This window comes from Amphiura filiformis, chromosome 3 (assembly GCF_039555335.1).
Source record: "Amphiura filiformis chromosome 3, Afil_fr2py, whole genome shotgun sequence".
Taxonomy (NCBI): domain Eukaryota; kingdom Metazoa; phylum Echinodermata; class Ophiuroidea; order Amphilepidida; family Amphiuridae; genus Amphiura; species Amphiura filiformis.
The window spans coordinates 67,667,163-67,680,155 of NC_092630.1; the positions used below are offsets into that span (position 1 = coordinate 67,667,163).

At 35.4% G+C, this 12,993-nt stretch overlaps 1 protein-coding gene across 6 annotated transcripts in view; it reads left to right on the forward strand.

The window, feature by feature from the left end:
- Positions 1 to 12,355, forward strand: part of LOC140149019 (fibroblast growth factor receptor-like) — a 124,223-nt gene extending 111,868 nt beyond the window's left edge. For 4 of the 6 annotated variants that reach the window (XM_072171154.1, XM_072171153.1, XM_072171155.1 and 1 more), the window contains 10 exons: positions 660 to 752; positions 3,752 to 3,890; positions 4,515 to 4,735; positions 5,670 to 5,809; positions 6,930 to 7,156; positions 7,703 to 7,887; positions 8,604 to 8,726; positions 9,402 to 9,610; positions 10,393 to 10,498; positions 11,672 to 12,355. In XM_072171154.1, the coding sequence (XP_072027255.1) occupies positions 660 to 752; positions 3,752 to 3,890; positions 4,515 to 4,735; positions 5,670 to 5,809; positions 6,930 to 7,156; positions 7,703 to 7,887; positions 8,604 to 8,726; positions 9,402 to 9,610; positions 10,393 to 10,498; positions 11,672 to 11,812 (1,584 nt within the window). In that variant the 3' untranslated portion in view covers positions 11,813 to 12,355. The remainder of the gene's footprint in view (positions 1 to 659; positions 753 to 3,751; positions 3,891 to 4,514; positions 4,736 to 5,669; positions 5,810 to 6,929; positions 7,157 to 7,702; positions 7,888 to 8,603; positions 8,727 to 9,401; positions 9,611 to 10,392; positions 10,499 to 11,671) is intronic. The other 2 variants (XM_072171157.1, XM_072171159.1) reach the window with 2 other exon arrangements.
- The last annotated feature ends 638 nt before the right edge of the window (positions 12,356 to 12,993 follow it).

Below are 12,993 nucleotides of genomic sequence, written 5' to 3' on the forward strand. Positions count from 1 at the left end.
TACCGATTCAGAATGTTTGAGACTTGACAAAATCGATATAAAATTTCAAATTCAGTAAAATAGTTAAAAAATGCTTAGTGGTGATTGAGCTTGCTTTTAATTTCGTGGAATGATTTAAAAACCTTCTCTCTCTCTTGTCAATTTGCGAAAAGCTGCACACAAATCTTTGAGTAAACAAGTATAAAGTGAAGAAGCTATCCCATCCTTATTTGAATTTACTTAGGCCATCTGATATTACATTTTGGAGTGTGTAATTAAGTTCCCTCCGCAAGGGAAACAGTTATTTTTGACCTGTGCTATCTGGTGACTGATGGCATTTAAGGGACAACTCAATGAGGTTGTATCAATATTTGTATTCATCCTCTGATGATAGCACAATCTGTGACGTCTCCAAGTAAGGTTTTATCATTCTTGACTGACTGCTTGACCGATTTGACTAAACCACAAAGGATTAAAACAGAAGATAGCAAACAGGATGAACTTGTGCCAAGTTGTGATATCCATCTTTGTCCTAGATAGTTAGTAATGCATGCTGCCCTGTCATATATGTAATGTATCGAGATGTTTTTATATATTGCATTTTGGTATGTGTTTTCATATTTACTAACTTCATAACTCATTATTACCTTTGCATGCTGTGCCCGCCTACTTACCAATAGAACGAATGGATGAAGAACGTGGATTGGACGTGTGAGCAATTCGTCTCGGAAATTCTCAAGAATAGATCAAATTTCCCTCTTCGATGTGCTGAGGTATAATAATTGACCAGGGGGCTAATAGCCTATTAAGTACACATCATTACAAGCTCCTATTGCCTCATCTCTCAGGTACAGTTCAACTACCAAGTTCTTTTATAACTCAATTATGATATGTGATATTTTGCTACCACTAGTACAGAGCTCTTTTAATATGATACCAAATTGGATGTTGAACTGTATATGAGGCTGATGAAATAAGAGGCACTTGTTTTGAGTGATATGTAGAGGAAGCGGGATGAAGAAGGGATTTTCTTCTTAATGCTGGTGAAGGATTCTTAAGCTTTATTCTTTATCTCCTATAATTGGTGATTACTGGTATCATACCATCATCATTATTTGCTGCGGTGATAAACATGCTATCACTATCACTGATTTACTCTAATCACAAACTTCACTTGTCACAAATAACTGTAACTTTCATTAACATATTAAAACCGCATGCTTTATCACATTAACACGCTACTCATCTAACATAATATTACAAAATATATAGTTTCATTTGACATAATTGCATTTAATTTCATTGGGAATTAGAAGAAAAATATAAAATTAGTATATTTGCATTTTTGCCATTAATTGATATACAAATTTAGTATTTCCATTTGATAAATACAAGTTTGGTGAATTCTTTGCATAATAGTTGCAAGTGATGAAAAATGTGAGAAACAACATGATATGAAATCTTCAGACAGACTTAAAACAAAAACAAAAAACCTTATTTCTTTTAAAGCTTGACTTAATCCTTTTTTGTCAAAACCTGTTGTTCCTGCACATTTTTCTTGTAGCACATTTTGCTTGACTATTTTGATCTGTGTTCCTATGTTTTCCTCACTTGTTCTGCAATCTTTCACATCTATTTCTCAGTTTACACTTGCTATTTGTATATGCCACCTCTTCAGTTTCTAGCTTAAGCAAATCGGAGGATCAATCGTAACTGATATCACTGATTTTGTTCCATTTTTAAAGCGCTTATTTGATTTTTATTTATTTTTTATTGTGTATTGAGTTAAATTCTGATATTTTTGACTTGGTTTGTTGTATGAGCTGAATGGCTTGTTGCATCTTTTGTTTAATATCATTTGCAATTCTGTATAAAACAATTTTGCATATTTACTTTGATCAAAGAAGAATAATTTGAGAGCTTTCACATCATAAACCATTGGGGTGTTCTTTGCATGTTCCTAGCAACAAGTATCCTCCCTGTAAGCCTAGCAATTACAAGATCGGAAACTAGTTGTCAAGAAGTGTGTTCTGGGTATTTAAATAGGATTTGAAAATAAATTGACACAATCAAAGTGAAACAAACTAAGATTTTGAGCAGAAATCACAATGGGCTTGTGGTGTATCATGTGAAAAATCTATAGATCCAAATTGAAGCATTAATCAGGCATTACTGTAATTCAGTGTTCAGAGAGATTTTGATATTTTAATCAGAATATATGTGAGCTGATCAAGCCATTCATTCATGGATCAAGCACAAACACAGGCCGTTTTGTGTTATAACTTTTTTTTTTAAAGATGATTACTTGTATGGACAAATATCACCATCTCCAAGATCACTCAGATCAGGCCATGAGCACCTTTATGCTATGTTTGATACACATTTCCCATTGATCAATTGTCTACAACTTACTGTATCATTTACATGAATTACCTTACTTGCATATATGCTCATCCATGTTAGCCACATGTTTTCAGTATTGCTCATCTGCAACCCACTTTCGTATATTGCCATGGCTAAATTTGATAAAGAGTAATTCAAGACAGGTGCAAAAATGTACTGCACTGATAAGTATAGGCTGAATATGGTGTGGTAAATAAACATCTTTGACTCGCATCCTAATAGTGTAACTGTTTCACGTCCTATATTGAATTTGTGTGCAGTCATCCTGACTTGATCAAACCTTCATTTGAACTATTTCAATTAGAACTGTTTCAATCATGTTGGATACCAGGTTGTAGAATTTTGATCCCTTTCCTCCTTTGGGCAAATCACACAATGAACATAATACACATGGTATCTTACAGTACTACATCTGCAGCTCATTATGTTTCTTTTCAGCACCGCTCACTTTTTCTTCCAGGGTTACAGGCTATTTATTACTCTCACTGCAAGTGGCACATTTCACTGACCCATGTTTACATATTATGATTGTGACCTCTCCTGTGAATTTTAGGGATGTTACTTTCTTCCCATATGCATATGGAGACAATATCTTCACAGTCTACATATGTTTGGGTTATTGAAATTTGCCATAAATATTCTTGTGCATTTTCGTACTGCTTTTATTTTTCTTATTATACTGCAGCCAATTTCTTTGATTTCCTCTTTTCTATTTTGTTATATGATTTTCCCCTTTCAAATTAGTTCATGAGAAAAAATCTTGTGTATATTCAGCCGGTACAAGCTGTATCAAAATGATTGGTACCCATCAGTTTTCAGTCATTATAGACTAAAGACCCTGCCTCATCAAAATGCAACATAAGTTTGATCCATCAATTTTGTTATATTAATGTGATAAAAGGTCATAAATTCTGGCCATTCCAAGAGGATCCTATGTTGCATTTGGAAGATGCAGGCTTTTCAATCAACATCAATGAGTGCCAATCATTTTGATACAGCCTGTACATTTGATTTCCATATATAATGCATTTGTATACCTTGAACTTGTGCAGCCTAGCAAATGTTAAAGTATTTAGAAATCTGAACATTTCACAAACTTGACTTTGGAATTTTCAAGAGGTTAAGATTTGAATGTAAATACTGCATTTTTACCAAAAAAAGTTGTGATAAAACTAAATTATTTTGATAACAGTTGTTTTTAGAAAGTAAATTCATTAGCTGTTCTTTATATACAAAATATTTCATATAATGATTCTTTCATTGTTTTTAGGAGCATTATATTTAGCAGTATTTTACTTTTTATTGAATTGAACCACTATTGAATTGGAACTAACATTATTTCCTCTGTGGGGCTCTGTTCAATTTTTAGAACGATATGAAGGATTTGAGCAACGTGAACAAAGTACTGCTGGTAAGCAATGTGACTTTAGAAGATGCCGGCAAGTACACATGTGTGGTGGGTAACTACTTGGGCGTCAAAACCAAAAATGTTTGGCTAACTGTTCTAGGTAAGTGAACAAATCCATCAAACAACAAACTTAAGGTCTGTTTATGCTCCACTGCATCTGCGTGGCGTTACCAATATATCAATTATTTTCTACCACAACGCAACGCACTGCAAATCCTGCTAAAACAAATTTAACTTTATTGCGATACTGTAATGTAGTATTTTGGGAAGAGACCACAATGTGGGTAACACAGCTCACCGCAATGCAGATGCAGTGAAGAAGATGATGTCATGGACATTATGCATGTGGCCAACTTGTGCACAATCATCACATAAGAAGAGGACGGGCTCAGGAGTTTGTTTGTTAGCCAATAAAGATGCTGATATATTTATCGGTTACATTTATGTATTTGCAGGCTCATAATGCTAGAACTGTGACATGATCTGTGTAAAGTGTAGTTTTTGATTCTGCAGTAAAATATTTTGCTTACTGTAGCTGAAATGAAAATAGTTTAAGGGGCCTGAAAACTTTGCTTTTGATAAAGATCCTACTAGGATCGAAAGCTCAGGCCCCTAAAAACTTTGAAATTTTACTAAACAGGCTATTTTTGAGGATAAGCAGTTTCCAAAAGCTCGCTTTTAACTGTTTTTAATTTTATAACTGTTTTGTGGTTTCTTTTTTCAGAAGCAACACCACGACCACCAACAGTTCCAACCAACACCATCGTGTTACCCGCAAAGTCATTTGTAGGGATCAAGAACCTGGGCCTTGTGCTAGGAATCGGCATACCAGTAATCCTTCTCTTGGCCATCTGCCTCGTTGTCCAGTGTCGTAACAACAAGAAGAAACATAAACATCGCCTTTCCAATCGGAACGGCATCTTTAAGGTGCCTGTCAATCGTCAAGTACGTCTAGGCATCTCCATTTTTGTCCCAATTTTACAAGAACTTAACTTTTTTTATAAACATGTTTTTCTAATAATTAATGATGCTCGATATCCAATTTTCTTGTCTCAAAGGTAGAAATAATAACCATGATAGCATAGTGCTTCATAGAATGATAATGCCCTAAACAAACATTGATTAAAATGACTCAGTAGAGACTAATTTCCTGTAGAATAGTTTGAAAAGATTGGACTGCAATGAAAATATCTCTTCAAAGTACTTTGCCATTTTAGTGACTTCACTTTGAAAACGCAGAAGTTTTGTTTGGTTTGTGTTACTTAAAGAGATTAAGAAGAGAAGGAAGAACAAAGGATATCATATTACTCAATTGATATGGTACAGTGTTATATTGTGGGGTGGGAACCAAAATTAAAACAAAATGAGAGAAAAATTTGAGAAATGTTGGGAGAACAGGAGATGCCTAAATGGGTGATGCATGCTGGTATATTCAGCAATGTGTTCATGTACGGTTAAGGGGTGTTTTATCACACTTTTGTGGTGACCAATATCTGTTTTCACTTGAATGGTGTGTTTAATATCATGATGTTGTAAAGTGCTTGCTCATTTGGTCCATACTTATTATATATTTAATGTGCACACTTTCAAATTTATAGTTTGTGAAACAATTTCCCCCATACTTTTGACGTTTCTAGACGTTTTGTTATTTGTACCCTTTCAAAGTGGAAGATCATCACATCTTAGTTTTGATAAATGAAATTTTCTATTTATTACTAATTGATACATGGTTCATTTTTACATGGCATGATCATCCCCCTCATCCTGACTCTTGTTTGTAAGGTTTGAAAATTGATTTGTATCTGGAGACACCTGCTTGCATCCACTTACATCACCTGTCATGCATCCAAATGAATTGCTTTGTTTTCTTCCTTTGCAGTATTCAAGTGACTCCAACAACTCTGTCAAGTCTACTACCCCATTGTATATACCAGGACGTGGTAGGTTGTCTTCATCTCTCACAGTGGTATCTGAGTATGAAATCCCCCTGGATCCAGAATGGGAGTTTCCAAGAGACAGGTGAGCACACATGTTATGTAAAAGGGCAAGAAATAGGGTCATTTTTCTTGAGACAAATATAAAAGAGATAGGAACAATGCACTTTTACCATGGCATCATTGTGAACTCAATCAATTTATGTAAATTTAATTATCACAAATACCTCAAATAATTTCTAAAAAGAAATGCTTACATTGTCACACATTTTCTGTTTGGGAAACAATTACTAGCAAAGAACATGCTCAGTACATGCACAAACATTTAATTCTTAATATGAAAAAAATTGATACACAAAATGAGTCGAAAATTCATTATATTATGTAAAAATGTACTTTTTAATGTAAACTTCTTCTTTTGTCATATTTTGACATAAATTTCTTGAATTTTGACCCATTTTGTGTATCAATTCCTGCCAAATTACTGCAACATATGAGTGTTTTCATATATAAGAATGAATGAATGTTTGCATGTACTGAACATGTTTGTTTAGTGATTGGACAAATAGAAAGTGTGAAAATTTAATTAAAGAAATTGTTTGAGGTATTTGTATAATGATGCCACATAAGACATGGTTCACAGTGGACAATGGTAAAAGTGCATTGCTTCTTATCCCTTTAGTTATATTAGTCTCAGGTTTTGACCATTTCATTAAATGATACGAGTCAGTTATTACCTCAACTAGACTAGTGTGGTTGCATGCAAGAAAAGTTTCCAGTTCCACCATTTCAGGATTCATAAATGAGTGGGTAAGAATACCATTAGTGAAAATAGAGATATTTAAAGGCCCAGTGATATGCTCATTTGAAAAATCGGATAAATTATCCAAATTCAGTTTTTGCACCTCTGTTAGTAGCATTGGTGTGCTAACATAGCCTGCTAATGGTTAAACCAAAAACTGTGCAATAAGGAAAACATAGGATTGAAACCGTAATTTCTCTATTTGTATATGTATTTGAATAAGGCATCAATACTGCTGTTTTCATCTTTTTCTTTTTCTTTTCTTTTTTTGCCAAATGTGCCATTTCAAAAATACCTGATGACAATTTTAATGACTTATCGGTCACCTTAAAGAAAACATAACATAAATTTTGCTGGGATCACTGAATGGACCTTTAACATTTGTACTAATGTTTGTTTGCAGACTTACACTTGGCAAGACCATAGGTGAAGGAGCTTTTGGACGTGTTGTGATGGGAGAGGCTGTAGGTATCTCCAACAAAGAACGTAACACTAAGGTGGCAGTGAAGATGCTGAAGGTTAATGCCACTGATCGTGAGCTGTCTGACCTCGTCTCTGAGATGGAGATGATGAAGATGATTGGCAAGCATATGAATATCATCAACCTGCTTGGATGCTGTACTCAAGATGGTCAGTGCACAATTTTGTTATTGGGCATAGGGAGGGTAGTCAGCATGACTTGATGTTTAAAAAAATGTGAAATAAAATGTACTTCCACTATGGACCACAATGGCCTCATCCAGTGACATAGTTCAATAACCTAAATTAAACAATCATAGTGCAAAATTTGACCTCAAGTTGCAGAGTATGAGTTTTTGTACCCAAATTTTCATAGGTCATTCAATGAATGTGTAAATGCATTGGGGTTAAAGAACTGTGCCCTGATAGATGAGCACAATGTGGATCCTAGTGTTGGTGGAATTTAATCAAAAAATATGTTTTCTAACAACTTGCTTGAAATCTGTGTGGAGAATCTGTAATTTAAACCTGTGATGTTGAAAACCTGTAGATAATCTAATCAATTCATTTGAACAATAAATATTGAGCATTTATTTCTTGCTACATAGAAGTTTCTTATTTTAATACAATTGATTTACTTATGGATTTATTTGGATATCTACAGTTGTAAAATAATCCTTAAAATTGTATACTAATATGATTTTGTTTATTCCTCAGGGCCACCGTTTGTTGTCGTTGAGTATGCACGTCATGGAAACCTACGAGACCACTTGAGAGAAAGACGACCTCCAGAAGATGAGAAAGCTGCCCTGCTCGAAGAACATGATCCCTTGACCAATAAAGATCTTGTGTCTATGGCGTACCAAGTAGCACGTGGTATGGAGTTCTTGGCTTCGAAAAAGGTATATTGTCACAGTTTGTGCTTGTTTGATGTAGAACTTGATTAATTCACAGACCACAACGCCCCTTGAATAGTATGAAAAGAGTGAGCTGCTGTAAAGATAACTGCCACAAAGAGGCCAGCGAGAGTGCTACCTGGGTTATCTCAGAGGGTGGCAGATGGCACTGAGCTAGTGCTAGTTATATGATACTTTTGTGATTATACAAACTGTCTATGAGTGTGATGGTCAAAATAAAATTAGGTGAAAGATGGACAAATATTATTTATCAGTAACTTAATCAGCGAATCCATAGGTGACGCACACATAAATAGTGCTAAGGAGCGGTCTCTTCCCTGCACATACATGAAATGCACACTGTGTCTAAACAAGGGGTGGTGGCTCATTGTGTATTGCAACGTATAAGCATTGTTGGGATGGTAACATATATCAAATGGCAGTGGTCGATGGTAAAAATATCAAATGATAGAATTTATGTATGAGTGATATAAAGGAGATTCCATTGAATATATGCATTGAAACAAGTTGGATGACCCTTCACACAATTACCAACTGATAATATTGGCATATAATGAGAACTGATAAATCAAAGGTGTGTATATATGCCTATATCAGTGGGTGTGTGCAAGTGAACATACCTTTCTGAAAGAGCCAAATATTAGTTGCGGGTGTTATAAATTCTCATTTGCATTCTTTTCTCACCCTCGTCTCTCCCACAGTGTATCCATAGAGATTTGGCTGCTCGTAATGTACTGGTCACTGAAGACATGATGATGAAGATTTGTGATTTTGGACTGGCTAGAGATGTCCACTACATTGACTTCTACAAGAAAACTACTGATGTAAGTATGGATAAATATGGACGCTAAATAGTTTTAATATTATACAAATATTGAATGTTTATGAGTTCAATGGAAAGAATATTTTCATGAGGTGAAATATGGACTGTTCCATTCAACAAGGCTTTGCCGAGTTTAATGGAACAGTTCATATTTCACCGAATGGAAATAAAAACATATAATATTTGTCTTAAATAACTCATATTAAAGTAAGTTCCCTTACTTCCACTTAATTTTATAAATCACCAGGAAAACAAATAAAAGCTATCTAAATGCATATTTATTTTAGAAGCAACACGCGCACCTATAATTGGCAGAGTCAAGGTGGAACGCATGTCTATCAGCTTTGCTATGTAGCTCCGCGTCCGTGCAATGGAAAAATAAATATTGCATGGACGCGGAGTGAAATAGTCCTTTTGCAGCTGGCCGCTAAAAAGAGCAGAAATAATCAATAGTAGTTGGCCAATCAAATGACAAGAAACTTTGTATGAGTTATATAGCTACAGTGGGTTGTGGTGGGTGGCAGACCACTCAGTTTTTGAGCCCACCACTTTCAAAACACATTTAATTTCATACACGACATCTAATTAGCTTGAATTTGATATCACATAGGCAGTAAGTAACGCTCATTTTCATGCTCTCATTCATAACTATATTCCTTATGTTTTGATCTAATAGGGACGATTACCTGTGAAGTGGATGGCACCAGAGGCTCTATTTGATCGTGTATTCACCACACAGAGTGATGTGTGGTCCTTTGGCATCCTTCTGTGGGAGATCATGACCTTAGGTGGTACTCCTTATCCTAGCGTACCAGTGGAGAAGATGTTTGATTACTTGAGAGCGGGAAAACGACTTGATCAACCTCAGAATTGTTCACTAGAAATGTAAGTTGTCATCTCTGTATTTGATTCAATAGTCTTGTGATGAAAAAATAAGATTAACAAATAAGGTGAATATTCATCTGCATAACTTAATAGTCTATACACATGAAATGCATCATCTGGTCCTGTCAGCAACTTAACAACTCCTAAAAACTGACCAAATCCCTGAAGCACCTGTAATCTTTATAGTACTTAATTCAATATTATCACTTATTTGTAATTTTAGGCCGAGGGCACTGTATCTCACGCTCAGCGTTTAGCAGTGTCCCTCATCTGTTTGTATGTATTTTCTCATGTATACTTTGAACCATGTACCTTACATATTGATTGTTTATATTGCATATTAGTATGCATGTTACCCTCGCTGAACTGAACTGAAGTCTTTGTGTAACAGAAAGCTTTGATTAAGCAGGGAGATGTGGGCCTTTAAAAATTAATGCAAACCTATGTCACGGGAGCCCTGATAAACGCATGAACTCGGTCAAGTGCTATGGGAGACATGTGATGTGAATATTATAATTTGAACTGTGATGTGAATATTTTAATTTGATCAATGTTGTGTAGAAGCCTCTCGTTCTCATTATGGAATAGTATCTCACAAACGAACAGGTCTATGTGTGGGTTGAGTCAACAATCATATCATGTTTAGATTAACAAATATATTACACCTGTAGCCAAATTATTGTGAATTAAGTAGTTACTCAAGGGATATTGTGTAACAGTTAAACAAGAGTTGCCTTTCTGTAAGTTTCTAACCATCTCATGGGGCATGTATTTTAATTTAGTTACCATTTGATGAGGGAGTGTTGGCAGACAGCTCCAGGACAGAGACCTAACTTTGCAGAGCTTGTGGAAGACACATCTCGTATCATCTCAATGTCGTCTAACCAGGTAAGCAAACCATATCATGAAGTAATACATAGTTTGGTTTGATGTAGAGAAAGTCTACTGCATTGATTGATAGGGGCACCACAGTACTGCTGTCACAGTTTTTATGTGCATGTGGCAGTAATCATTCTTAACTGAAATTCCCTTACTGGTTTTTGCTTAAGAGGATGAAAAATGAAGAGAAAAGTTATTTTCTTCGCCCGGTTTAAACCACCTACCCCTCGGGTCTGAGGGGTAAGACCAGGGACAGCACGGCATGGGTGTTAACCCTGTCTGGGCAGCGATTTGTGTGTTTATGTAGTCTTGGTGGATTGCGCTATCGGATCACCTGGGGTGCACATGCTTGCAGTCGCTTTGTGCTGTATTGTTTTGTATGGTCTAGTAGTGTTAGGGTTAGAGAAGCAGTTAAGGGATCTAAAATGAGCGTTTCTTGCGTTTCGACAGTATTTTTTGTGTGACATGAGAGCACCTCAGACCTATCGAATTGCATTCTGAATACGAAGCATGTCTTTCTGATACCAAATAATTTTCATTTTTGAAAATCACAATATAATACAAATTTTATGACAAATTATAAAAATTGATATTTTTCAAATTTTTGATATATAACAGTCCTCGAAAGTAAATTATATAAATCTAATGATATATTCTTAAAGTGTATGTAGCAGGAGGAAAAGCCGACGGTCAATTGAAAATTTTGACCTTTCATATTGAAGATATTTTTTTGGGTTTTTTCCATATCTTCAATACTGAAAGGTCAAAATTTTCAATTGATCGTCGGCTTTTCATCCCACCTACATACACTTTGAGTATAAATCATCAGATTTATAAAGTTTACTTCAAGTACTGTTAAATATCAAAATATCAATTTTAATGATTTGCCATAAAATGTGTATTAAATTGCTAATTTCAAAAATCAAAATTATTTGATATCAGAATGACATTCTTCGTATTCAGCATGCAATTCGATATGTCTGATGTGCTCTAATGTCCCAAAATAAATACTGTCCAAACGTTCATACCCCTTCCCTTAACGTCAAGTGAACAAAAATCCAGGAATCATTTGGATGTGTAATAATATTGTAACAGTGCAGAAATTGCATGTTGCATTGATACTGTTAACTGTAGAGATTTTAATCCATTTTCAATCATTCCCTTTCTGTGCTTGTCTTTCAGGAATACCTGGATTTAGATGCCCTTGGAGATGCTCCCATCCACACTTTCATGGAGAGTGAATTTGACTCTGGGAACTCCAGCCAACACAGCCAGCAGAGCCATCACAGCCGCAACACTAGCAGTAGCGAATCAACTGTTTAGTACACAACGACACTCCTATGGAGTCTTAAACTGCTGCAAAACAAAAAAAGACTACTATAACTAAGAAAAAAAACAAATGGTGCTGGAAACCTTTGAACTTTGAGCCTACCGAGTGAGTAACCCTCATAAGACATTGTTGAAATGGTAGAGGGTTCAACACAAAAAGCCCCAAGCAGGTTTTTCTTGGTGGCTTTCATGTAGTGAGGTGGTGTATGTGGACTTGATCAAAGAAAAGTAGGCTACCTACTACTACTTGTTAATACAAGTGAGAACTGAAGAATAACCATTTTTGAGCAGTACTTTGGATGAATGAAGTACTAAGAGGAGCAGTACTGTTGCTAAAACGGCACAGGACCAAAGAAAGATGAATCAGTTCTACTGTGCTTGCTGCATCAATATGAAACAGACCACTAGTCTGTTGGTGACCACACCCTGTAGGGCAACTGTGGATCACCAAATGATTATTATAAATTAAGAGGTGCTTGGAAGATTCCACAATCAATATTGAATTACTAAAGTATTGTGAACTGCTGGGAAGTACTGTATTGCAAAAAAGTCTCAGGCTTAAAATGCTGTCCTGATATCATCTTCATAACGTAGTACTTCTGCAAGATAAGAGGTAGAATGGTTGAATGAAAAAAAAAATATGTGGAATGAAACCAAGTTTTGTTGAAGAAACAACACATGCAACTTGCATCTGATTTTCTTCACCCCTTTGCTTTCAAAAGACTGACCAGAGCATATCCCCTAATGGATTTTGTAGTGGTATAATGTGGAACCGATTTAATGTGGAGGTGGTTTAATTTTGCATCCACATGATTATTATGTTACTTACCTGCACCTGCTACTTGGAGTTACTTGGTGTCCACTTGTAATCTGAAACCCATGCTGGATGGATAGCTCTGTTGATTAGTTGATTATTACCCTTGCTCTTTGTAAACATTTTATCTGTTGAAAGAGAATAGATCCTTTTTTAGCATGTTATGTGACCAAATGATGTTGTGTCTTATGTGTCAATGAAATGTTAAGTGCCATTTTATGTGTAAAAAATGGAAGGGACAGAGGGAGGGAGGGATAAGCATTTCATTTTGTTGACCTGTGCCATATTGTAAAAGAAGTTGTGAATACATATGTGTGAAATGGGCATTTGGTTTGTATTCTAGATTCTTTAATGTTGATAA